This window comes from Aquila chrysaetos, chromosome 2 (assembly GCF_900496995.4).
Source record: "Aquila chrysaetos chrysaetos chromosome 2, bAquChr1.4, whole genome shotgun sequence".
Lineage (NCBI taxonomy): Eukaryota > Metazoa > Chordata > Aves > Accipitriformes > Accipitridae > Aquila > Aquila chrysaetos.
Window position 1 is genome coordinate 39,630,752 of NC_044005.1, and position 25,819 is coordinate 39,656,570.

At 44.9% G+C, this 25,819-nt stretch overlaps 1 protein-coding gene across 6 annotated transcripts in view; it reads left to right on the top strand.

Moving 5' to 3' along the window:
• SMOC1 (SPARC related modular calcium binding 1) overlaps positions 1 to 25,819 on the top strand; it is a 139,675-nt gene that overhangs the window by 105,699 nt on the left and 8,157 nt on the right. For 5 of the 6 annotated variants that reach the window (XM_030001420.2, XM_030001409.2, XM_030001447.2 and 2 more), the window contains exons 8-11: positions 4,924 to 5,116; positions 6,027 to 6,109; positions 9,738 to 9,843; positions 19,481 to 19,728. In XM_030001420.2, the coding sequence (XP_029857280.1) occupies positions 4,924 to 5,116; positions 6,027 to 6,109; positions 9,738 to 9,843; positions 19,481 to 19,728 (630 nt within the window). The remainder of the gene's footprint in view (positions 1 to 4,923; positions 5,117 to 6,026; positions 6,110 to 9,737; positions 9,844 to 19,480; positions 19,729 to 25,819) is intronic. The other variant, XM_030001457.2, reaches the window with a different exon arrangement.

The window sequence follows — 25,819 nt, forward strand, 5'->3', positions numbered from 1 at the left end:
TGGTCCTTTGGCTGTGATAGCTGTGAGAGTTGTTACGTGTCAGGAGAGCAGCTGGGGGAGGCTGCCTTGTCCCCAGCGCAGCACGTTGGCTGCATCTAGCCATGCAAGCTGAGCATGAGAACTGTTAAGCACAAGCCTTTGGTTAGATGCTGCTAGACACCCTCTCTTCTCACCTTTGTAAGGTAAACAAACACCCCATCTCTTTAATAACCATCTAGTTTATTAGACAGTCAGATGAGTCCCTTACCTCATCCATCATTTTTATTTTTATTGTGCACACACTAGATGTATGTTTGAATGTGTGTACTTAAGGGACCAGGAATGAGAGACTTTTTTATGAATCTGACCATGTATTTCTCAGAAGGCCATTACTAGGGGAAAATTGTTGCATAAATAATGTACAACTGCAGATGTCCAAGCCATGCTTTTCTGCAATAGCTCATGGCTTCAGAGACAGTACTTTTTTAATGTTTTAAGCAGTGTTAGAAGCAGTCAAGAGTAAGAAGGAGCAAACAGCATTTTAGAGCTGAGCAGTTAAACAGATATTTCTGCCAGTGATTCTCTCCTTTGTGTGTGCATGCATTCCCTATCTTTTTTTTTGCTGTCATTGGATTTGTTGTAATCTAGATTTGCTGTCTCCCAAAGGTTTCGCTCCCCAGCAACAGCAAGTTGGCATGTGTTACTCAGCTTCTTTGCTGATGGTTGTCTTAAGTCAAAGCAGAGATGGCAGAAAACAGGGGAATGTGACAGTGCCTTAAAAAAAAAAAAAAAGGTTTGTAATATTATTGTTGGTCCTGGGAAGGCTGTTTGTGTCCCACTTACTTGCTGTCTTAAATATTCTCTCTCTAAATGTTTAATATAGGGAAAGAAGGAAAACCTTTTTTCTTTATCTTTCTGTGCCTGCGACCCCCATTAACTCAAACAGGGAGTAGGCTTTTAAGTACCCTGCACGTATAATAAATATACGCTGCTTTCTAAGATGACAGCTTAATTTCATAGCTGGCATTAAACTTTCTAGCTTGGCCATAGGCTTTCACTATCCTCCATAAACCTAGCCTTGGCAACAACAGCAAAGTTTCCAGTAAGCAGTCTGACTGGAACAGCCTGACTTCAGTGTCCTGGAGCTGGGATAGCATTTGATGGTCCCTTCATTACCCACGAGACCATCTTTCAGGGTGACAGTGTATTCAGTTCATGCCAAGTCCCATACTAGGGAAGCTTATGGTATGGATTTCCCAGCTGATTTTGCTGGCTGTTGAAGTACACCCTAACTGTTAATATTCATGTTTATTTTTTAAGGGAATTAAGTGCTGTTAGAGTGGTAGCCTGGCGGAAAGAGCCTCTCTGGGGGCTAGAGCTAGTTATTACTTTCTTCTGCTTAGTAGACAGATGTCACTGAAGGAACTTTCCACAAGGCTGTTGTCAGAGCCTCCATTTATTGTCAATGTGTTTGCTATTCTGATCCCCTCTAGCTCAGGGAAGGTATGGTGCATCTGGAAAGGGTTCAGAGAACGAACTGGGTCAGCTGGGACTCTTCAGCATGTAAAAGAGTTGAATAGGAATCTGCAAAGTAGTGAGAGGCAGGGAGGGAGACCGCAAACTGTTCACTGTTTCATCCTCCAGAAGAACTAGGGTGTCAGCAAACAAACCTAGTTGGAGCCAGGTTTAGATCGAACCAAAGGATGTGCTGTGTTCCACATGCAACATGTAGTCAAGCCACAGAACTAGCTGCGGGATGTCATAGTCAATAAAAGTTTATGAAGGGAGACATGGCAAACTGGTGGAAGGGAAAACCCATTGCCACTCACTAAATACAAACTCCATGTCTGTCTCTGCAAGTTTCTGATCCACAACTGGTTGAGATATGAAATACATGGGGGAAAGAAGTATATGCTTGTCCTGTTCCTCTGTTCTTCTCTAAGCTTCTGCTTTTGGCCATGGCTGGAGGTGAAACAGACAAGTTGGGCCTTTGGTTTGTCCCAGTATGTCTGTTTTATGTTCTTCAGGATATAACGGAATAGATGAGACTTTCATAGTGGCTACTTCTAGATGTATGCTAGAAATGAGAAAAATCTGATCTCTCTACTATTTCAGCTGTACTGCTAATGACGGGCCACTGAATACTAGTGACGATGGCGGATTTTGCATCATTACATCTAGTTGGTGTCAACTGAACAAAACCTGTAAGATTTGTTTCACTCAGCCTTTAAACACCCTTCAAACAGAAGTGACTACCAATTAGTTCTGTGTTCTGGTAGTAAATGCTGTGACTATTCAACTCCCACAAATTTCTGTTAATATGTGCAGAGAATTTTTTGCCATTTTTTATGGCATAGTACAAACGTGTGTTTAAGTATGTACATTTATTCTGTGTAATTAGCATACCTAACTGCAAGTGTATGTAAAATAAGATACTAACTCATTCAAAGACATTTATTCTTTCTTTTTTTTCTTGGTTTCAATAAAAGTGGCATATTTTTTGTTCTGACACACACAAAAAAACCCACTTTGGTTTTTTCAGAGTCATTTTTAGTGCTAGTTGTGCAAGACTCAAAGGACTTGAGAGACCTTGGTTTGACTTTGTGCACTCAGGAAGCCTTGGGGATTTAGATAGAAAAATTCCTGGAATGTAGTTCTTTTCGGCAGAATTTTTTTTTCTTTTGCTTATTATATAAAATGATGATAGGGAATTCTGCCCCTGTTTTTGCTTCCCCAAGCTGCATAAATGATCCTCCTCACCTGAGGGCCAAGGTGTGAATTACTGTCGGCAGACCGTGGGTAAGCGGGGGCCCCTCGTGATGTAAGTGGTTTGTTAAGGAGCCTGCAGGCCTCTTGCTCAATGACTTCTCTGTCCACGTACAGCTTGGGAACAGTCGTGTGGCTTTTTTTTTCACATGTGAAATCTGTCAGCAAAGTGAAGTCAGCTTAAATATCAGCTGAGGCTTGAGCTCCCTTTCAGTTTTTGTTGACTTTATCCCCTCCTGCTCCTTCCCGATCAAGTTTCTCTCTGCTTGAGTCAGACTTGCCGACACTTAAAAGATTCTATTCTGTATTTTGGTTGTGTGGATTTGTGTGGCAAAGTTCAGGTGCCCTTCACATTCCCAGTCTCGACCGTGATCTGAAATGCTGAGGAGAGGGAGACCGTTCTGGGTCTCTGAGACTCTTTAGCTGCTACAGTTCAATTAGAAACCAGTAAAAGTGCTTCTGGTACCCAAAGCGTGCTGTACTCAGGTGACACTGTGCAGACCTGCTGGAGTTTTTTGTGTTGTACCTGCTGCTACCAAGCTGAGGAATTCTAGCTGTGAATTGGCACCCCTTCTGTTCCCCAAATACAGAACAAAAATTACTCTCTGCACCAGAATTTATCACCAAAATATAAGATGTAACTGATGGGGTACAGACAGGCAGGCAAGATACGCGGAAACAGTGAGCGTGTGTTAGTTGTGTGCAGAGCCTGTCCCGGGGGCAGGATGCTGAGGTCATGCCATGTCTGCTGGCTGACCGTGCAAACATCTGCAGGTTTGGGATGAACCTGTGGTGTCATTGCCTGTCGGTGTTGAAGCATTTTATGTATTGAAAGCTTGAGGGGATTCTTGGCTGTGGCAACGAATTTCAGATGTTGTGGCTTATAAAAAGAAAAGAAAAAACACACTAAACTGCAAGAGAGAGGAAAGCTAGGGAAGGAGAGAACAACTGTTCCTGCTTCTGTTTTCTGTCACTCTCCTAAGGATAAAAGTTAGGAGTTACACTGTTGTCTTTTTTTACCCTAGACTTAGACATGTTTTAAATCCCGTGATCAGCTGCCTTGACTGCTTTCTGTCCTACATGCACGCTTTTTTTCTCTCTGTGATACCTTCAGTGGTTTCTAAAGTTCAAATAATTTTCCTACTCCTCAAAGGGCCAGAATGTTTGAAGACTTGTAATTGAGAACTTCCGGCTGTTGAGCCAAATAGGTCTTAACGTCCCACAGGTACTCTGTGCATCTCTTCCCCTTTTAATGGCTGGTCCGTATAAGAGGCAGCAGCCTGGCACCTCTCCATGCATCCATCACTCCTCTGCAGGCGGTGGTTGAAGAGGCAGCGCTAGGGTCGAAGGTGGCAGGCTGGCTGCAGAAGCCACTTCTGGGCTTCTTTCTGTTCTTTGGTGCATGCCATCTGTGTACTCTGTTCTCTGGTTGATGATGTCTTTGGAAATAACCTTATCTGTGTAATAAGCTATTAACGGACAGGGTCCTACCTACCCCGTAGTGGGAAGCAATGTTGGGTTCCCTGTTTTCCAGGTGAAGACAAAGGTGGAGTGTGCTGGAGAGGTGATGGCAGTATAGGTAGAATGGGATATCCCATTCTGTTTCTTGCTGAGGTGTGTGCAGGTGAGCTCTGCACCGGATAAGGCGGTGTTAAAACAAAACCTTCTGCTCCTCTTGGGATTGTGTTGGAGAGATGCTATTGAGAGGGAAGAGAGTGTTGCAGTCTGGAGAAAGAGATGTGGCGTAGGGCAGGGTGTTTGCCCTCGTGTTTGAAAATACAAGTCACAATTTAGGATCTTTCAGTATGTGAAAATATCATCTGGGAAATGCTTACCCCGTGGCTGCAGCAATAGTGAATTATTGTTATCTGATAGCTCTGCTCCAAAACCCAGGTGAATGGGAACACTTTTTCCTGCTGTTCCTGGCTTGCCGGGCACTTGGCAGTCGATGTATATAATCCATAATCTTCTTGTGTCACAGCTAAATGTAGGAGGAAGCTCACTACCCAGAGGTCCCCGAGTCCCTAGGGATGTAGAGTTACTGGTGTTTGCTGAGAAGGAAACAGACACAAAGGTCTCCTGATGTGAAGGATACCCATATCCTGCTGAGCTGAGGAAGGTGATCTTGATTTGATTTTTTTTCTCCACCCCCCCTCCAACCTCCCTCCCATCTTCCAGAGAAAGTTCACTCCTGTGACCAGGAAAGGCAGAGCGCCCTGGAGGAGGCCAGGCAGAATCCCCGCGAGGGTATCGTCATCCCCGAGTGCGCTCCTGGAGGGCTCTACAAACCAGTGCAATGCCACCAGTCGACTGGGTACTGCTGGTGTGTCCTGGTGGACACGGGACGCCCGCTGCCTGGTACTTCCACTCGGTAAGAGCTATAGGCCTCGTGAGATGCCTGCGTGGAGAAGATGACTTATAAAAAAAATACTGTAGCTATATCAGATAAGTTCCTACTTCTAGAGCAGTCAGCTCTGTACTACCTTCCCTAGAGCTCACAACGCTCTCTGTGATGTTCCCTATTGAATGTTACTCTGCAGCTCCTTCTCTGTAGGAGTTGGTGCATAGTAACTACTGCCCTTACTTTCCTCCGTGTTAAGTATTCAAGCCAATCAGCCTTTTTTTCTCTGGCTTGCAGCTTTTGGGCAGTAGTAGGAAACAGGGCTTTTCTCAAGAGTACAGATCAGGGGCATGAGCAGTGAAAAGGCAAGTGGCTTTGGTGCATTATCCTCTGCTTTATACTTCCATGCTGCAGCCCCTTGGACCCTCACCAGTACAGATTTAGAAGACTGCTTGGCTGTGCATTCATGGATTTTAAACCAGTGATAGATTTTTCTTTAAGTTCCTCTGTATCTTAAAACTGCCTGGGGAATCTTTTCTTACTTAGGCTTTGGAAACAAACTGTGGGTCTGGCAAATTATAAAAACAGGCCAGTAGGATTTGGGACCTAAACTGTGCTAGATACAGTGATTCTGCAGAGCATGGACAGCTTTGGAAAAAAGCTCAGCCTGTGCCTACAAGAGTTGGAAGAGGGCCTTGTGCTGTGTGTGGGTTTGGGTTGGTAGCTGGTACTGGACTTCAGAGTATGCTCTTCGTTCTGTCTCCAATTCTGCTGCTGTTACCAACTGTCCATAAACAGACAGATGCTTGAGAATAATATTTCTTCTGCAGATTTATTGGTTTCCCCTGCAGTTAGCAGATAAGACACAACCCCTTAGCAATGATCTGATGACGCTAAAGCTATATCACATAGTTTAGCATCTGCTGTTCTCCTTTTTCAGCTATGAGACCCCAGTGTGTGAAAGTGATGCCAGATCGAAGAGCACAGAGATTGATGATCCATTCAAGGACAGAGAACTTCCAGGTCAGAGAGGAACGAGATCCTGTCTCTGCCTTCTTCCCTTGTCTCTCCTTGGGACTCTTAAGGGGCCAAGAATATTGTTGAGGAGATGCGGGATTTCCCTCACCACGCATGTTTTACCATGGGTTTTATTCTGTGTTATTTTGGATCACCTCCAGTGTCAGCAGTGAACTGGAAAAGGCTGGGAGTGTCCTGGGGGCCGGTTTATTGCCTGTCTGCCGTTTGAAAACATGTCTGGGATCAGAATTTTCAGGAAAGAAACTGGGATGCTTGGAGGTCCCGTGGGGGAAGAACGGGCTCGGCATTGAAAGTTCTTCTTCAAAGTCTGGCCAGGACAGGATTCTTTCCATTTAGCGGGGATTTTCAGCAGCTTGGTGCCCCCTGAGCAATGAAAGAGGACACAGCTGGCAATTGTCAGTGGACCAACTGGTTCCCTGACACTGTATGGACCAGGCAGGGCAGCGTTCCTGGTGCACTAAGGTCCCTTAACTAATGCTGGCTCCTCACTTAATTGGACTTTATCCCTTATTTTCTGCCTGTGATCTGCTTTATCTCCCATTGCTGCTTGGTTTATATTCTGCTTTTTCCTCTTAACAGAGTGATAAGCCATAATTTACTGTTTGCCTACCTTGTTTCTGCTAGGAAGATGTGCTGGGCATAGTTGTCTGTGCAGCTCTTAAAAATGCTATTCTACCTGCCTGTGCTGTTTTTGCCTTCCCGACATCTTTCTAAGGAGCAGTGTGAGTGTGCCCTCACTGACAGGTCAGCCTTTGCTCTTCTGGGTGGGGCTGACTGCTTGAAAACAGAAGCTACAGTGGGTCCCTCTCCACCATGAGGGAGTGGTAGAGACCAAGAACTCTGCAGAAAGAGCTGGTAGCTCTGGATCCCCTTCATTTTCTCCTGGCCCTTTCTAGGGCTAGCATAAAGTGAGTTGTCTCTGAGCAGGTTAGCAAAGGAAATGAGATTTGTTCCAGATCTGCCTTCTGTGTCTCCTAATTCTTCTTCTGCCAGCTCCTGACCTTGGGCCCCATAGCTTTCTGCTTAGCAACTCTGCCCTCAGCAGGGCTCTCTTCTATGCAGCTCCTCATTTTTCACAAGTCATGTAGAAATTTCCTATCTGCTTCCCTCTCACATTTGAATGAAATTGACCAATTGGTTCAAGTATTACTTTGGGGGGTGGAGGGAAGGAGAGGGAAACCAGCTAAATGATTGCATTAAGGCTCATTTCCTTAGGAAATCATGCTAAAATAGAATAACCTTACTTCCTTTCTTCCCTACCCCCTTCTTCCCTTGCTTTACTGCCTCTCTGTGCACTTCCCCCATGCCTCTCCAGAACTCCTCTGTGGAAATCCTTTTGCTCTTGGGCTTTTTCTTTGAGAGTCTCTTTCTGATCTCTCAGAAAGACAGTATGGTTTCATTTCCCTTCTCCCTGCCCTTCTGCACTGCAGCTAGACAAGGGGACAGGAACTGCTTGACGCAGGAGAGGACACATGATGCTGTGTAGCTTAGTGATTTGGTCCCAGCATCAGACTCCAGGAGAGTTCCCCTCTCAGCTCAAGCCACTTTTCTGTGCCTGAGTAAACTTTCAGCTCTGTGCTTGGCTGCATTGGCTGGCATGATGGTTCCTGTCACTGAAAATACCCTTGTCTATGGAGAGACCAGGAGATGGAGGATCTGATCCTGGTTTGTCTGTCTGAGAGATGCTGTGCTGCGTGATCTTTTGATGCAGACTTGAGGTTTGTTTGATTAGATGCCCTTGTATGCAAAAATTCACTGGTGAGCCAGAACTGCAGGGGGTGAGAGAGGATGTTTCTTTTTATTTTTTTCCCGCTCTTATTTCTTAGCAGAACTGAATTTTAAGAAAAAACCCTCTTTTAATTTGAGACTGATCATTCCATTTGCACTCAATTCTGTAAGGGGGACCGCATACCTTATTCCTCTTCTAGAGGTTTGCCCATTCTTCAGACTCTCAGTGCTGCAGGCAGTGTGCTCCTTGACCTGTGTGAAGAGACCCTGCAGAGGCCAAGGTGGGGGAGACATAAGTCCAGATCCTTGCACACCTACACATACCCTCTTCACAAACTGTGTCATGGCTGTGGCCAGAAAAAAGAAAAAAAGAAGGAAGGAAAGTGTTGCTTGCACATAGCAAATGGCAAACTGCTAATTCCTGCAGACGGTGAGATGCTGAGGCCCCAGGGAGATGACTTCTAGCAAATGGTTTTTCAACCTTCTCATTACTGCAACAAAAAGCTCCTTTAAGTGAGTGGTCTACTCTGGCTGCCATAGCAGCTTACCCATTACAATGCTGACATTTTCTGGACCATGTGCCAAACGAGTGCTGAGGGGGGTGTGTGTGTGTGTAATGCACATAATATGGAGACAGGCGAGGGACTGTTGGTTAGCTATTGCAGAGAACAGAGCCTGTAATACAGCAAAGGAGGGAGTTTTGTCAGATCAATTTGCAAGCTGCTTTCAGCTGTCAAGGGATTACAGTTAAGTTTCTGGTGCTCTGTTTGGGGTACACGTGCTTCTCTGCTTGTCCGAGAAAAGCAGAAAGTGTTGACGCTGGTGTATGTTGCTGGGGGAGGCTGTTGTCTGATGTCTGCTGCTGTAATCAGCTGACTAATTGGTAGTGCATGGTGGTTTGGGGAAAGAGAAGAGGTGAGGGATGTCGTGATGGCTTCTCTGTCACATCAAGAGAAGACAATAGGATGGGAGGTGATGGATTCTGGACAATAGTTTTGGAGGTGGTGGGTTGAAGTTAAGTATGCTCGTTCCTTGGTAGCCTAGAGCAATTGTTACGGTATTAATGTGGTAGTAAATGAAGCATGCTTTTGCTCCTTTAAGAAGCAAGGAAACGGCGTAGATTGCCTCATAAAGGTGAGGAGATGGAGAATTTCGTCTCAGCTGTGTCATAACAGGCTGGCACTGTTCAGGATAGGAGGCTCTGTCAGTCTGTGGTTATGATGGTGGGGAACTAGACAGCCTCAGCACTAAGTAATGGAAATGGTTACCAAGCTTGTCTTCAGCCGGCTTTGTCCTGGTTAAGCTAGGAGTGACTGGGGGCGATTACCTCGTGTTGACTTAGACTGACATGTTTCCCATGCAGTGTGATCATGCAAAGAACTGAATTATTGTGGTAGCTGCTGGCAGGCAACCCTCTCTGTGCCTGAACAGGAGAGTGCAAGCAGCAGTCCTTGCTTTGGCCCGTGCTTTGGGAAGCTTTAAGCTGTCAGTTAGGACCTCAGAACAGCCATGTTTGCCGAGGAAGATGACCCAGGAGGTAACGAGTTGTTTTGTAAACTTCTCTACAAATGTCACCATGGGAACTCCTGTCTGCCAGGCACTTCCAGCACATCCCTGTGGTTATGCTGGTAGAGAACTGGGAGCGGCCCCGTAAAGCTAACCACACAGTCTTCCTGCCAGATATTGTTGGTGACCCTGTGTGTGCCTGGACAAAAGCTGCAGGACAAACTGCCATGCAGAGAAACCCACTGAGGGATTCTTTTGCTTTTCCTTAGGGACTGTGATGATGACTGCCATGTTACAAACAAAGGAGGTTCTGGCTGAACTGGGGTAGGAGACCAATCCTGTGTGTTCTTGCATTAAACCTCCTCTTTTCTCTCTGCAGGCTGCCCAGAAGGGAAGAAAGTTGAATTTATTACCAGCTTACTTGATGCTCTGACTACGGACATGGTACAGGCTATTAACTCGGCAGCACCTACTGGGGGTGGGAGGTGAGTCCAGAAAGCACTCAGGCTGAATGTCACCAAGGTGGCTGCAGAGCTCGGGGTGCCCCTGAGGTGGGGGCGGGAGGGAAAGGTGTTGCTGTGTGCTGGTTCAGGTTCCTCTGGGTTGCTGGGAGAGAAGCTGAGGCTGCATCTTCAGCCGCTGCTCTGTCCTGTCATCCTAGCCCTGCCTGCCTCCTCCCACCCCTCCTCCCTGGCAGCTGCTCCACCATAAAGGTTAGTATAGCCCATTTGAAGTGTGAAATGAGAGCTCAGTGGGAGGAAGTGGCTTGTTCTTTTGTCCCCTGGTGCATGAAAAGACCTAATAAAATGCAAATGGATTGAAGGAGACCGTGTGGCCTAGTGGCTACCACAGGGAGTGAAGAATGTGAACTGAATTCTTGGCAGTACCAGTGCTGTGGTTTTGCTGTGGGGCTGGAGCCAGCCTGCCGATGAGGAGAGGAGCTGTTTTTCACGGCCCTCCCCTCTGACCAGCTGCCTGTTCATCCATCCCTCTTCGAAGGAGCAGCAGGTCAGGCCTGTTGCAAGAGGTGGGCAGAAGTCTGCGTTTCTGGGGAACTGGAGAAAAGCTGAGGTCTTGTCTCCCCCTTCTGCTTGATAACAGCAAATCCCCTTAGCGCAGCAGCTGCAGTGCTGCGGCAGGACAGGCCATTGAGAATGGACTGTCATGGATTTAAAAGAAGTGCTGTGTTGCCTTGGCTGGGCAGGGCTTCTATGCTTCTGGATTCCCCCAACTATAAATGGAGTCAGTGCTAGTTTAGCACGCAGGGATGCCACAACGACTAGTGTGCTCATGTTCATAGGGGTGTAGAGATGAAGGCGGTGCCTCTGTGCATGTGTTACTTCCATGGGTATTGCTCCAACGTACTGAGAGTAATTTTGATCCCCTGCTTTCCTCTTTCAAAATGTAGAAGGAAGCTGTGCCATCTTTAACTACTTAAGACAAAAAACTTCCTGGGTGGCACCTCTGTGCCCCTTGGTTTCAGCATGGATTGCTTGTGAACCCATATGGTTTTAACTTCGCATTTGGACCTTACAAATCAGGCCAGTGGCTGAGTGCCTGCACGCTGAATATTCTGTAACCCATCGAATTAGCAGTATTCACCTAGCATGTCTGTATTCATATAAACAGGATGAAAAATGCCCCAAGGATGGGAAATAACATCGTTCTCTCCCAGCCATAAGCATTCCAATGTCAATTCTGTCTAATTTGCATCGTTCAAATGCAATGGGTGGGGGTGGCGGGAAGCCCTGGAGAGTATCTGATATTTATTCAGCATCTTTGGCACTGGGACTGAAGCCCAGCCAATGCCATCATCACTCTTAAAATAAAGCTTAATATAAACCAATATTGTAGAGACCAGAGATATATGCCCCCACTGCACTTCTGCAAACCAGCAGGCTTGCTTCCTAATGTTACCCAAGCTTTGTGTATTTCTCAGCTTTCAATAGAGGCCTTTCTGGTAGAATTTTTCACTGCCCAGCTCTTCACACAGTCGTCATGTTGATTTATTTTCAGCTCCAGTGTCAGCAGTCCAGTTGCAAGGGGAAAAAGAAATCTTTTAGCAGCCTGTCTTTTGTAAGGCGAAAGACTGCTACCACCCAAATACTCTGCCTGCCCACAGCCACGATTAAATTCAGGAAACTGCTCTGGCGTGAACTTCCGTGTGCATCAGCTAGGCTAAGCGCATATCCCAGAGAAAGTGCGTCAAGCTTTTCCATCCCACCATGCCATGACGGGACCACTTATTTTGCAAAAAAAAAGCATTTCAAGGAATTTTTGGTACTTATGTAAAATTTTAATCAGTACAGCTTTCATTTCATATGAATTTGCAGAATTGGGAAGCTGTCCCTGCATAATGAGTCCTGCTTTCCAAGTTTCCCAAGGGGAGGAATGTCCTGAGTCCTCTCTTCAGGAATATCTGAAATTGTCTGGGTAACCTAACTTGACTTTGGCACTGGAAATGAAAGCTCTTTTCAAAGATGAAGGGATATTTTACCTATAGGGTTAATCATAGGGCTAATTCATTTCCAACCTTAACAACTAACAAAATACTGGATTTATGACAGTGCTTATCCTGTATCTCCCTGGCCCAGGTTTGCCGAGAAGGTCATGTTGAAAAGAAAAGCTAGAGATCTGGCTATCTGATTTTTCTTAATGTCAGTCATGTCAGTTTTAATGTCTTAACATCAGTTTTCTTATTTGTGAGGCAAGCTTCACTTATTGCAGGCTCTTATCCATCTTTGCCATAACGATGGCAGAATAGATTCTGTATTTAAACACGCACTGGTTCCCTCTGTAGCCTTCCTCTTTCTGTTCCTTTACAGTGTTCAGCATTTCATCCTCCTGGGCCTTTTTTAGAGTTTGAACAAATGCATCCAATGATCCAAGGTAAATTTTTAACGTATCACCAGCAAAGCTTGTGCCTGTTGCAGGGGGCAGGTCAAGCAAACAGCAAGCCGCACCCCCATGTCGACTGGCCCTATATGTTGTCCTATGTATTTTAATCAATCAGAGAAGCAGCAAGTAGGAGTTTTGGGGAAGGGGGGGGACTATTCCTGTTTCTCCGTGGCAGCAGAGAGATGATGCTGGCATACAATATGTGTCTTTAGTATCAACATTAAAATATAGGACCAAACGCAGAGAAGAGCCTTTCCAAAATGTCAAGGACTGAAAAAGCCTAACAGTGAGAATCTTAAGGAGCTCAGCCTTCCTTAGGGTATTAAAAGGAAGAAAAAAAAGGTTGAAAGATGATTTCATATAATCTGAGTATCTCTATAGGGACAAAAGCTCTGCAGGCTCTTTAGTCTAGCAGGGAAGAACATGATTAGCTGAATATAAACAAACTTGTGATCAAAATTTCTTTAAAGCGAGGGCAATTCTAAGGCAGAATGAAGTCATGAGGGAGCTGACAGATTCCCTCTCTCTAAGGCTTTCATCTTAAGCCTGATGCCTTTCAGAAAGACTTGCTTTAGTCAAACCCGAGTTACGGTCCTAAGAGTAATTTGATTCACATTCTGTGAGTATGTAATACAGGAAATCAGATTAGATTACCCTGCCGCCTTCAGTCTGAATCTGGATACACGACTGAAAACTTCTTGCATTTGCTGAGTGTCTTCATCTTCAAGACTTTACCTACTTATGCTGCAAAGCTATCTGTGGCCTTGCAGTTAATGTCCATATTAGCTTTTTTTTTTTGGGGGGGGGGGGGGGAGCATGGGGAGAAATGATGGAGATCTGCATTTAAAATACTACATAGAGCTGTGCTAAATTGCAGACTTTATACTTGGCACACACAGAAACAATCTAGTAGCAGCAAAGTGAGGCTGTACAACTTGGATTGCTGCAGGCCATGTAAGTAAAACCTGATAAGACCTTTTTTTTTTTTTTTTTTATTGGGCATGCTTAAAACGACCTTGTAATCCCTTATAGGTCTTGTCTCGTTTAAGCAAGTTCAAAGCTATTGACTTTAATTGAGTTACTTTTGCTTTACAATAATGTAAATGAGATGAGAACTTCCCTTCCTCATGGCCCTGGTTTATATTACAGCAAAATAGCCAAGTAGACTTCATTTAGACTTTTGAAACAGAAAATCTCTGGTAAAATTCATTCTTAATTTTAAGTTTATGTAATAACTCCAAGGCACATCTTGTTACTGTATGTTTTCAAAGTAATTAAGGGAGCACTTGTAGGAAATTGGTTTATTAACCAGTGTTTAGTACCCTTTTTGAAAAAACGCATCATTGAAATTGTTCATGTATAAATCCTATATAATAAGAGCAGGACTTTTTAAAATTTAGACTTCGCTTTAGTACATTTTAGTCTATTTTCTGACTCTGACATATTCATATCACACAGGGCCTAAACTAAAATAGACCAAAGAGGGATCCCAGCCTCGGTGTCCCTGATCTGAGAAACTCTCTTTGGTCCCTGCCAATTCAGAAATGAATTTTAGTTGCCAAAATACGTGCACTATGGCTTGCTACATTATCAGCAAAAATATTACTGCCCTGTGGAATTTAGGGTTAAAAGGGCAGCTTACAACAGCCACCCTTATCATGTAACACAGCGGCTGTGTCCCTTCATTTTAAGTTGCCAATTATTCCTCATGTAATAGCCCTAAAAAATACTTCAGAAAATTGCCCCCAAGGTTCCCTTTCATGCTCTAGTTGAGCAGTTTGAAGCAGGCAAGCACAGCTCAGCACATCTCCAGGGTGTTCTGAAGCCGAGCCATGTTTTAATAAAGATTGACGCTTTCGAACAGTGGAGGGAAGTTAATGCCCAACTCCTATTGCATTTCAATTGAAGTTGGATACCAACTTCTCTTTGTGCTCCTATGGAAATTCTAGCCTAATTAAAGATACGGGAGAGTTCATGTAAGAGGACAATCCTGAACAGTCAATGAGGAGTGAAGGGAGGTGATTTTTAAACCTTCTAAATGATTTATCCCACAATCTTCAGAAAAGTGTTCGGAATAATGTTTCATACACAGCTTAGCTGTAGGAGAGGAAGAAACTGAGCCTGTAATAGGAAGATAACTTAAGTTTTAACTGTAGAGGAATTATGCGTTCCCCATAATGAATTTGGACTGCGTAGTACCCTTTTGTTTAGTCTGAACACAGTTTAGTTTTTTGTTGGCTTCTTGATTCTTTGGCTATAGGAAAGGGAGAATAATAAAACAGATACAGGATCCTTTTGCAATTCCATTAGAGTAATACTCTTTGATTCAAGCCATGTTCCACCATTACAGCCTTTAACTTTAGAATAGACAACTGCGAAGACCAAGAAAAGGAGACTAAAAAGAGGAAGCAGAGCAAGAACAATTCTGAATTTTAATTCAGTTTGTTAAACTCATTGCTTTCCACCACTCCCCACAGGCACCTTGGTGGACATCATCAATTCTGTCATGGGTGTTGACTGGCAGGGTCAGTCCTGTCATTTCTTTAGCTTTGCTCTCATCTGTTCTTCATTCAGCAACAGCACCAAGCAATGTATATATCCTTGCAAAACATTTTCAATTCATAGAAACCTACAACTTTAACTCCTGTAGACATCCTGACCACAAACATACCTTGTGTGTTAGGAGTGGGAGCTGGACTAATTTTTTTTCTACTCTGTCACTTCTGCTAGCAGCTTCTTGTCCATCAGTGTTCTTTCATCCTGGAATAGCTCCCTCTGGTTTATGGTGTCTGCAGTCCCGTTGGGTGATGTTAGGCTGGTCTTACTCCCCTCCTTCTGCCTCAGCTGCTATTGTTGCTACATAAAGTTTATATTACAAAAGAATAGGTTTTCTAAAGGTCTTCAAACAGGTGATCATCTGCTGGGTACTTCAGAGTTTGCAACCTCGCTTTCTGTCAAAGCAGTATTTTGTATTAGGATTTTCTGTCACTGCAACAGTGCTGGGGGTCCATGCAGCCTTTGCAGTGGGATGCAGTGGGGCTGCAAGTATTCAGGGAGCAAAGGATCAGCTTTGGTAGGAATGGACTTCAGTTTACTTAGTAAAATTTAGTGGGACGTGTTACACTTTGACAGCACAGTTCTATGGAGGATAATGAGATTGCACACTGTACACGGTTCTGTATGTGAGTAATGTCTGACATTTGCTGCTTTTGTATACTTTACCCTATATACCTCCCCTTCTTCCCTGCTCCTTCCCACCGAGTTAACTCCTCCTTTCTTGCAAGGGGCCTCAAGGGCTGGAAAGCATTACAGACTGCATGCAAAGTGCATATTCAAGCTGTCTCTTTCATGTTTTGGCATATTCTTCTCTCTCTGCTCCAGAATTCAGTGCAGCTGCAAAAGTGCATGCCCATGTCTTTTAATAGCCTCTTTGCTTTCTGCCTGTACCCCAGTTACACCAGCTGATGCGAAGGTATTCAGTGGAAGTGTCTTGATTGGAAAATAGTATTGTTAAAAGTAACAGTACCTTAAACCATATCTCCAGCATAAGCCACCTAAGAAATAAGTATTCTCCTCCTATGAGGGAGCTGATAGCACGTTATACAGGAGGAGGAGCAAAAGCCTACTTAGAGAAGACTATATACTTGATGCCAACAAATTTGTAAGAAAGCCGAGAGAGCAGGTTCCCTGTCCTAGACTGTTAATGACAGACCATGCTTCTCTTCATTGTTGGACTGTGGGTGGGCTTGTGCTGCATAATGCAGCTAAACTTGCTGGCTTATGTATGGCAGCAATCCAGCAATAGCAGGTTAGATTAGGAAAATCAGCTTGCACAGAGCTCTTTGCTTACCAAGCACTCATTCTTTAGGATTGATTGTTTTGCCATAGAGTGCTAAAGAGAAACAATTAGGAAGAAAAGTGAGTACAGCTGTAATGTAGTCAACATGAGAAGACTGTCTGCATTTTGGTAATGTCTGTCTTTGCTAGGTCTTAGAAAGCTGCTGCAGCACTGGAGTGAGAGACTGGAATTCAGTGGATTTTTGTGTGACTGGTGTAAGAGCAAGAGATGTTGTTTTGCTGGGGGTTGAGAATGTACAAAGCAGGTTTGTTCTCTCTTGGTTTTTCTGATCCCTTTATGGTCTGAATGAGTAGAGCGGCAGCCCAACAAATGAAGTTTGCGTGAGGGCTGATCTATTTCTCATGCAACAGCAATGGAGAGGTAGTAGAGGGAAATTCCCCTGGAATACTCCTGCAAAGCCTGTGCTTGCAGGACAGCTAGAGCCCCCAGATTTATTTCAGGTGACCCAGCAGGTGTGGTTGTTGTCATGGCACATCATCAAAGCTGGGCAGCTTAGCAGTGCTGTGAAGTTGCATCAATTCTTGTTTCGCGGATGGTGCGTAAGTGTCTTGCGTGGGCAGCCGTCAAAAGTCAAGATAGTTAGATATGGTGTTGTAACCTCAGCCTGCTTTAGTGTATCATGTAATTTCACGAGCCAGGGAGATATGGCTGCACCGAGATGATGTGGATCCTTCCTGTGCTGGGATTCTGGATGATCATCAGAAAGGGCAGGCAACCAACTCAGGAACTGCAGTCCTGCTAAGCCAGCCAACAGGAAGTGGTAGAAACTCAGAAATGGCTATACCTTCCTTCCTCTTACAATCACAGCAATTAAACTAACTCCCTTTAGCTCCATTAGCATGCTGCAGTTTTCAGCACGAGCTCTCAGCATGTTTGTAATGGCAAAAATTGATATATCATCACCTCATGAGTCAATGTATTTGTATTAGCCTGTGGATTTCCCTGATGTTCTTTATGGAAGTGCTAAAGAGAGCTATATTGCTTCTCTTGGTAACTCATCAGAGCTCCTCCTTGGTGTGCCTCTGAAGAAGAGGCACTTCTAAGTCCTGCTTCTGAGTGTCTCTTCAGCAGGTAGAGGGAAGCTTGTGTTTCTGTCGTCTTTCTGCTGTTGGTTCTAAGATGCTCTGCTATTTTCTCCGTTTCTGCCTCTCCAGTTGTGGTCCTTCAGGAAACAAAGGGCAGACAAAGGTGTGGACAAGGGGAATCTCACATGCAAAAGCTCAGGTTTTATTCCTCTATCTCAGCAAAAGCAGAATATTGGCCCTTGCAATACAGGAATTCCCTGTGGCTGTTGGAAATGTGCTAGTCTTCAAATGATAGCCAGTTCATTTCCAAAAGGGAGAGAGGCCAGTGACTGTGTTCATAAATGTCATAAAAACAAGCCACAGGATGTGTTTTTATTCTCTCCTGTCATCCTGGTCTTCACATACAGTTTCAAGGCTCTGAAAAATCCGGGCACTCCCTTAGCTTCCTGGGGAGATTTTTGCAATTTCTGCTTGTCCATAGGTGGCTCCAGGGGCTTGCCTTGTATTTTGGCTCCCCAAACTAAGCCAAACTGATTCCCAACCTCTTCTTCCTCCCGCAAAGTGTTTATCCCACCGTACATTGACCAGATGCTGTGACTGAATGCCAGGCTGCTTCTCAGTTAAAAACTAAATGATGAAGGAGATAGTTTGAAATAAAAGCTTGGGAAAAATGTGGTGCGGTTTATTTGCCTCTCCCTACTGTGTGTGATTACTTGTTTCAAGGACCCAGATGTCTCTGGATAGGGGCTACCTTTCTAAATTGTATCCTCGTTTGTAAAAGCTATCAGAGAAGGTTAATGGGGATCTCTGATCTCCACGTAAGCTCCAGTGCTTGCTTTCTGCATGTTGCAGACTCCCCTTCACTAGTGATTTAAATTACCATGGCAGTAGGGTAGGTTTTTTCTTTTTCAGGCTCTGCAGCTGCGTTTTAGAAGCAAAACTGGTCATACTGGAAGGTCAAAAGAATTTTCTTCCTTCCAGTTCCCCACAAAGAAATTTTCAGTGACCATTTAAATATATATCCTACCAGTACCTGAAACAAGGTTGGTGACAGTCTTAAAGTGCATTTTATAAGGTACCTGGGTTCATACTTCCCCATCAGCTAGAATGCTGAAACACACCAGAATCTGGCTGCCCGCAGCATGCAACTGACCCTCTCTCACTGCTGGGGAAGGAATTAGGCAGCAGCTGGAGGTGTCTCCTGGAATAAGTCAGAGCAACCACTGCCAGTGTAGTGTGTCTGACTACCTATCCACTAATTTCCATGCACTGAAATGCTTTATTCTAGTGAGGAAAAAGGCTCAAGTCTCAGCCTCATTTCAGCATTATTTCAGCTTTCTCTGTTGGCACACTCATCACATGGAGAAAAGACAGACTAGCTTAGTGTGATTGTTAAAGAATTCTTCTTTAGAAAGAGTTTCTTCGCTGGTTCTCTGTATCACTGAGGAATAACCCCTTTCCCACTCCTGCTGCAGAACACCAGACACCGCTTAAATGGTACGACATAACAGTGCCTGTTCAGTGTTGGCTTGACGTTGAACGGCAGCACTCTCTATTTGTGGATCTTAAGCTGTTGCTCTTCCTCCTGCTCCTCTTCTCCTCCTCTCTGATATTGTTTGTTGTTGTCCACAGAAAGAAAATGTGAGCCAAATAACGCCAAACTTGTAATATCGCAATGAGTAAGAAATGAAGCAAACTGAAGTTGCCAGTTCCGTAGTATTGCTTTTAATGGATTTGTGGTGCTTGTCTGCTGTGGAATTCTTGTACATAAATCAACCATGTGAAAAGCATTAAATATGCTGAAAATACAGCACAGGAGTTCTGATCGTATAAATAGATACAGCAGGAATGTTGCATCTTGCCAAGGACATTTTCAAATAATGAATGTGTCTTGCATGAAATGAATTTGTTCCCTTTCTGAAGTCTAGATGTTGCTATCACAGAAACTACCATGACAGCTGACAGTCATGGCTTTCCTGCTGGTAACTTGAGTGAGAGTCCAAGGGTCAGAAGGACCACGGAGGTTGCCTCCTGCCCTCTAAAGAGAGATCATTCTGGGATTAGGCAGAGTTTCAGCAACTGGTGTGAGGAGAACTGGAGCTACTGAGGGTATCAGTCTCCCGGAATCTCTTGGCACCACTTGTTAATGCTAAAGGACATTTTTAGAAAAAGTTCATCTCTCTCAAAAGAGCCCAGCTAAGAGGAGGAGATTGTAAGACCTGCGTATTTTGCCTGCTTTAAGTATGGCATAATGTGTGTCAGCTCTGGCTCCTCAGCGTGTGCTTGACAGTGTTGGTGAGAGCACCCACTTGTCGGGGGCCTGTGCTTCCTCTGTTCCAGGTTCTCTGAGCCAGACCCCAGCCACACACTGGAGGAGCGAGTGGTACACTGGTACTTCAGCCAGCTGGACAACAACAGCAGTAATGACATCAACAAGCGGGAGCTGAAGCCTTTCAAGCGTTATGTAAAGAAGAAAGCCAAGCCCAAGAAATGTGCCCGACGTTTCATTGACTACTGTGACCTCAACAAGGACAAGTCAATCTCGCTTCAGGAGCTGAAGGGGTGCTTGGGAGTCAGCAAAGAAGGAGGTGAGTGCCTTTGCTTCCCCGTTGCATGAGAATGAAAGACTGACATTGAGTTACAGCAAAATCAGGAATCCACGGAGTTAAAGCAGACTCGGGAATCTCTTTTCTCCCAGGTGAATCAACAGTGCCACGGTTTGTGTGAGAAAATGAGTGGGATTAATACCCTGCCACGCAAATGTAGTTTGTTATTTGCATTATGGCTCTGTCTCACATCCCTTATGATGGACCTTTGTGCTAAGCACTATACAGAAACAGGGCAAAAAGATGAGCCTTGCGCAGAACCCTGCTTGTACTGTAGAAGTCCTTGGAAACCGTAGTTCAGATCAGGTCCCTTCTGAGTAATACACTAACAATATTCTGTTGTCTCAACCATGTAGGTTGGATGATGTATGAGCCAGCACAGACCCAGTCCTTCTCCAGAGACCCTGTTGACTAACAGAAATAATATTTATTTTCATTGCTAAATCCAGCATGCAGGAAAGTGGATGACGCAGAGAGAACAACTCAGAAAGCGCAGGGCTGTACTGTTACCCTTCTTCAGAGTTAAATTGCACTTTAAGATTGGGGGAGAAATAGGGCATATGAATAACATATTTTCCTTTCTGTTTAGTGCCTGAGCAACCAACTCACCCTCCTTCCTTTTCTTCCTCTTTCATCTTCACCTCATCTTCTCTTGGGACCTGGACCAAATTGATATTTTTGGAAATTTTATGAATTGAAACTGTTCAACCCAAATTCAATAATTATCAGTCATTCTTGACTGTGGGCAGACTTGCTTGGCAGGAGAAGGCAAACAGGGAGATTCCAGGGGACTAATTTCCTGTGCAGGTGTTTTGGCTGTGCGGACAGCTCTTGTTATAACCATCGTGCCAGTTGGGAAGGGTGGGTAGCTTGCTTTCGCCAGGCTTAACCTTTCCTTAGTTCTTTCCTCAGGTTTAGCACAAGTGGGAAGGGAGTCAGTGCATTTGGGTGTTGGGAAATTTTCTTTTCTAGGTGCTTTGTAAACATCTTAGTTATCATAATAAGCCTGTTGCATTACTCGTCAGCTGTGAGAAGCATTCAGCTTCACTAGCTCCGTGGAAGTTTTTTTCTTAGTCATCGGTACCTTACTGAGGAATGACATACCAAAATAGCAACCCTGTTCCTTAATTTTATTACCTTCCCAATAAGATGAATATGCCAAATGAGTTTTATTGCTATTTGGCCTGGAATAAGACCCTCTGGAATCTGCTGCCTTGGCCAACCAACTGTTCAAAATTTAGTTTATGGAAAGGGAGGGGGGGAGGCGGGAAAAGGAGAGAAGGAAGAAAATGTGAATCTTTGAGCCTGTGTGAAGGGGAAAAAGTGAGACATTGTTGTGAGTGCCCAATTGCCCAACTATTTGCTGAGAACACAGCCTTGACGTTTCATGGTTTCTTCTGTTGTATGAAGACAGGATTGTGTGCAAAAGGGGGCTCTGACCTCATTTTATCATACAGCTCCACATACCTACTAAAGGCCTGATAGACCTTGAGGATCAAAGATAAATGGGTAAGTTATGTGGAAGGAGGACCGAGGGGGGCTAAAGGATGGTGAGGGCTAAAAAGACGTGGAGGGGGCAGTGCAGGGAGCAGGTACTAACATGTAGGAAAAAACTGAGTACTCTAGAGGTGCAGTAAGCAAGTTTGTGATGGATCTTTTTTAAGAAGTCATGAATTTGTGAGGTGTTAGATGACGTGTTTGCTCTACTTTCTATTCACAAGAATTTCTAAATTAAGAAATAATCGGTAGCTTACCACTTCTGCAACTTTCCCTTATCCTGATTGTGGGTGCACGCAGTCAGTCAACTAGTCCGTGTATTTGCTCTCTGTTTCTTTCTCCATACCATGGCCTCCAAACGTCTGCTGGGTCTGAGGTCACTGTGGGTCCAAGCCCAGAGCTAGTTCGGAACCTTTTTGATGACGTACTTTCAGTTGTAAACTGCCAGTCAGATGAAACAAAACTTTTCATGGAAATGTTTATGTTTCAACAAAAGCTTTGCTGGAAACATTTTTCTGGTCTGGATTGTATGAGGAAGGGTTGGAGGGAGGCAAGGAAAGTCATCATTTCCCCTTGGTATACTTCATTACAAATGAACTTGCCTCAGATGTTCCAAATCCTGGTTGAGTATCCAGCAGCATAATGACTAAAATTAAGCAGGTCATCATTCCAGGTGAGTGTGCCTCCTGCTAGGCAAACTGAACACTTGTAATGATTTTGAAAATAAAACTTAATACAAATTTTGTAGGATTTGGGATGCTGAGGAAAAAAAATGTTAAGGCTTCTGCATTTTTGTCAGTGTTTTGCTTTTGGGGTTGTTTTTGTGGCCAGTTCCATCCAAACATGGAAATAGTGTTGCTTGAAGGAAGCACAGGGCGTAGATAAATCAGCACTGTTATATGCCTCTTGGGCACTGGATAGTCTAAATAAAAAAGATTTATGTGGGAGGATTCAGCTGGGATATTCATAAGGACAAAAACTAAACCTGAGCTCTTTCCAGCTTAGGATCAAATCTGTCTGAGATACCTAGTCCTGTCTGTCTTCCCCTCCTCAGCAGGTTCTTGATGCCTGTGGTAACCTAATATGTGGGTACTGCCAGCCAGTGGTTCTTCAGTGGGAAAACAGCTATCCAGTCCACCAACAACCCTTCCTCTTTTCCATCCTTATGATGACTGTCATGGTTTAACCCCAGCCAGCAACTAAGCACCACGCAGCTGCTCGCTCAGTCCCCTGCTCCAGTGGGATGAGGGAGAGAATCAGAAGGGTAAAAGTGAGAAAACTCATGGGCTGAGATAAAGACAGTTTAATAAGCAAAGCAAAACAAGGAATTCTTTTACCACTTCCCATCAGCAGGCAGGTGTTCAGCCATCTCCAGGAAAGCAGGACTCCATCACGCGTAACAGTTCCTTGGGAAGACAAACACCATAATTCCGAACGTCCCCTTTCCTCCTTCTTCCCCCAGCTTTATATGCTGAGCATGATGTCATATGGTCTGGAATATCCCTTTGGTCAGCTGGGGTCAGCTGTGTCCCCTCCCAGCTTCTTGGGCACTCCCAGCCTCCTCGCTGGTGGGGTGATGTGAGAAGCAGAAAAGGCCTTGACTCTGTGTAGGCACTGCTTAGCAATAACGAAAACATCTCTGCATTATCAACACTGTTTTCAGCACAAATCGAAACCATAGACCCACACTAGCTACTATGAAGAAAATTAACTCTATCCCAGCCAAACCCAGCACATTCTCCACCCCTTATTCCATACCATTTATGTCATGCTCAGTTACCACACTATCCAATAGAACCTCATTAACCACCATCCTCCTTCCCATCCTTTGATGTAATACCCAGATATCATTCCCTTCGTCTGTGGACCACCCCTGTAAAATATCCACGAATGTCCATTGAGTTCATTTAGTCTATGGCTTTGGGCTACATCTGTTATGGTGGTCACTCAGGACAGGAGAGGTGGTGTGTTGCATGGAGTTACTGGGCACCAAAGCCAGCTCAGGTTGGGTCGCTGCTGCACTTGCTCTGCTTCTTGTGAGGCTTGTCCTTCATTGGTTTGGGTGGTTCCTGCTATAGTAATTCCTATAACATGCAGCTCAAGTCCCAGGTTACAACAATTTAAAGGTATATCCATTACAATCTCTACCCTTGGTTCCTTTGGGCCAGGTTATAGGGTTTAACATTGCAATGAACTCCTTCCTTTGCCCCTGCACCGGCTTGGACTGCAGTCCCTTAGGGGTGTATCTGCTCCAAGTGGAGCCTTATCTATGAGCCACAGTCTCTTCAGGGGTGTACCTGCTGTAGCATAGACTTACCCACAACCACAGTCGCTTTGAGGTGCTATTCCAGCATGGCCTTCTCCATGGGCCACAATGCCTTCAGAGATATACCTGCTCCAGCGTTGCCTTACCCACAGCCACAGTCCCTTCAGAAGTAAACCTTCTCCAACATGGCCTTACCCATGGCTGCAGTCTCTCCAGGGGTGTACCTGCTCTGTCGTGGGCTTATCCATGGCCACATGTTTTGAGGTGCTCCACCATGACCTCATGCATAGCCACTGCTGCTTCAGGGTGTACCTGCTGCAGCATGGACTTAACCACAGATGCTTCAAGGCGTACCTTCTCCAGTGTGGACTTATCCTTGGGCCACAATCCCTTTAGAGGTATACCTACTGCGGCACAGACGTAACCACGGCCACAGACACTTCAAGATGTACCTGCTCTGGCATGGGCTTATCCATGGCCACAGATGCTTTGGGGTGTCCTGCTCACCTGTGGACTCATCCACAGGTCACGGGCCCTTCAAGTTCACACTGGAGTTCCAGCCTGTCCAGCAGCACAGAAGGAGCAGCGATGCCCTGGCCATCTGCCAGCCCAGGCCCATCGCTGTTGCTCTTATCAAAACATAACCAGGCACAGCAGTCAGATGATAAGCAATGCAGCAGTACAGCAGGCAGCGTAAGCAAAAAGCAGCCGCTAACGAGCACTAGACTCTAATATACAGTAAGGCAAGCAAGCTCCATGGCAAGCACAGGAGCCTGCCATTTAATAGCTAAACAGCAATAACAGCTATAAATTCAATCTAGCATATTCCAGTCAAACCTGTTGTTATCTTGAAGCCTTCGAGTCCCACGCTGGGTGCCAAAAAGGACTGTTGTGGTTTAACCCCAGCCGGCAACTAAGTCCCACACAGCCGCTCACTCCCCCCCCTTGGTGGGATGGGGGAGAGAATCGGAAGGGTAAAAGTGAGAAAACTGGTGGGTTGAGATAAAGACAGTTTAATAAACAAAGCAAAAGCCATGCACACAAGCAAAGCAAAACAAGGAATTCATTTACCACTTCCCATCGGCAGGCAGGCGTTCAGCCATCTCCAGGAAAGCAGGGCTCCATCATGCCTAACAGTTACTTGGGAAGACAAACGCCGTAACTCTAAACGTCCCCTTCTTCTCCCAGCTTTATATGCTGAGCGTGACATCATATGGTATGGAATATCCCTTTGGTCAGCTGGGGTCAGCTGTGTCCCCTCCCAGCATCTTGCAGAAGCAGAAAAGGCCTTGAGTCTGCGTAGGCACTGCTTAGCAATAATGAAAACATCTCTGCATTATCAACACTGTTTTCAGCACAAATACAAAACATAGCCACATACTAGCTACTATGAAGAAAATTAACTATCCCAGCCAAAACCAGCACAATGACCTAGAAAGTGGCTGGGAAGTCAGCTAGGTCTGGTGGCCGCTTTGCACAGCTCTTCCCCCTCTGTTTAAACCAGATGTGTTTCTATCAGGGGCAACTCAGATAGAAAAATGCTATTCCTGGGTCTCAGAATGGAGTAGCAACATAAAGCCAGCCTTTGAGGGCTTGCAGAAGTCTGCAGATGGTTTCTGGGACAGAACAGGCAGGGAGGGCTTGTAGCTCGGAGTACACCAGGAACAGTCTTTGCCATCATTTGATCTAGGATTGTCTGAGGAATTGTGGAAGGAAAACAGACTGATTTACAGCCTGTTAAGTTAGGATTCATCAGTGCAGTCTGCACAACCTGAGTTAAGCGGGGAACTATCCATGATCAAAGAACAAATTTAGCTCTCTGCGTTAGTCAAAAGGCAGGGTCCTTGAGTGGAGATGGACACGCACTGTAAAGCTTTGCTGGAAAGTTACTGGACCCAAGATTAATTGGAGTCCAGTGATCTCGGAGAGGAGGGCTATAGATCTGAGCAAGGCTTAATATTAGTTGTGTTGGCTGCAAAATGCTGGAGTTGAGATTTACCTCTATATTCTTCCAAATTCAGAAGACAAAGTCAGCATTTTGTGCCTGCCCAAAGAGGAGCTAAGGGATTAAGCAGTGAAGAAATGTCCCTCCGCCAGCTTACGGGAAGTTTCCTTCTGCTAGTTCAGATCCTGTGATTGCTTTGCCATCCAAGAGCTTGTCAGATGGTAGGTGTTGGGTGCGCTTCATAGGCCGTGAGGACTTCTAGGGTGGAACCCAGCCTCTGTCTGTGCCGACAGCCAGCTACCAAGAGCACAGTCCAGAAACAGGATCAAAATGCTTAATTAAAAAGTGCATGGGTGTGTGCATAA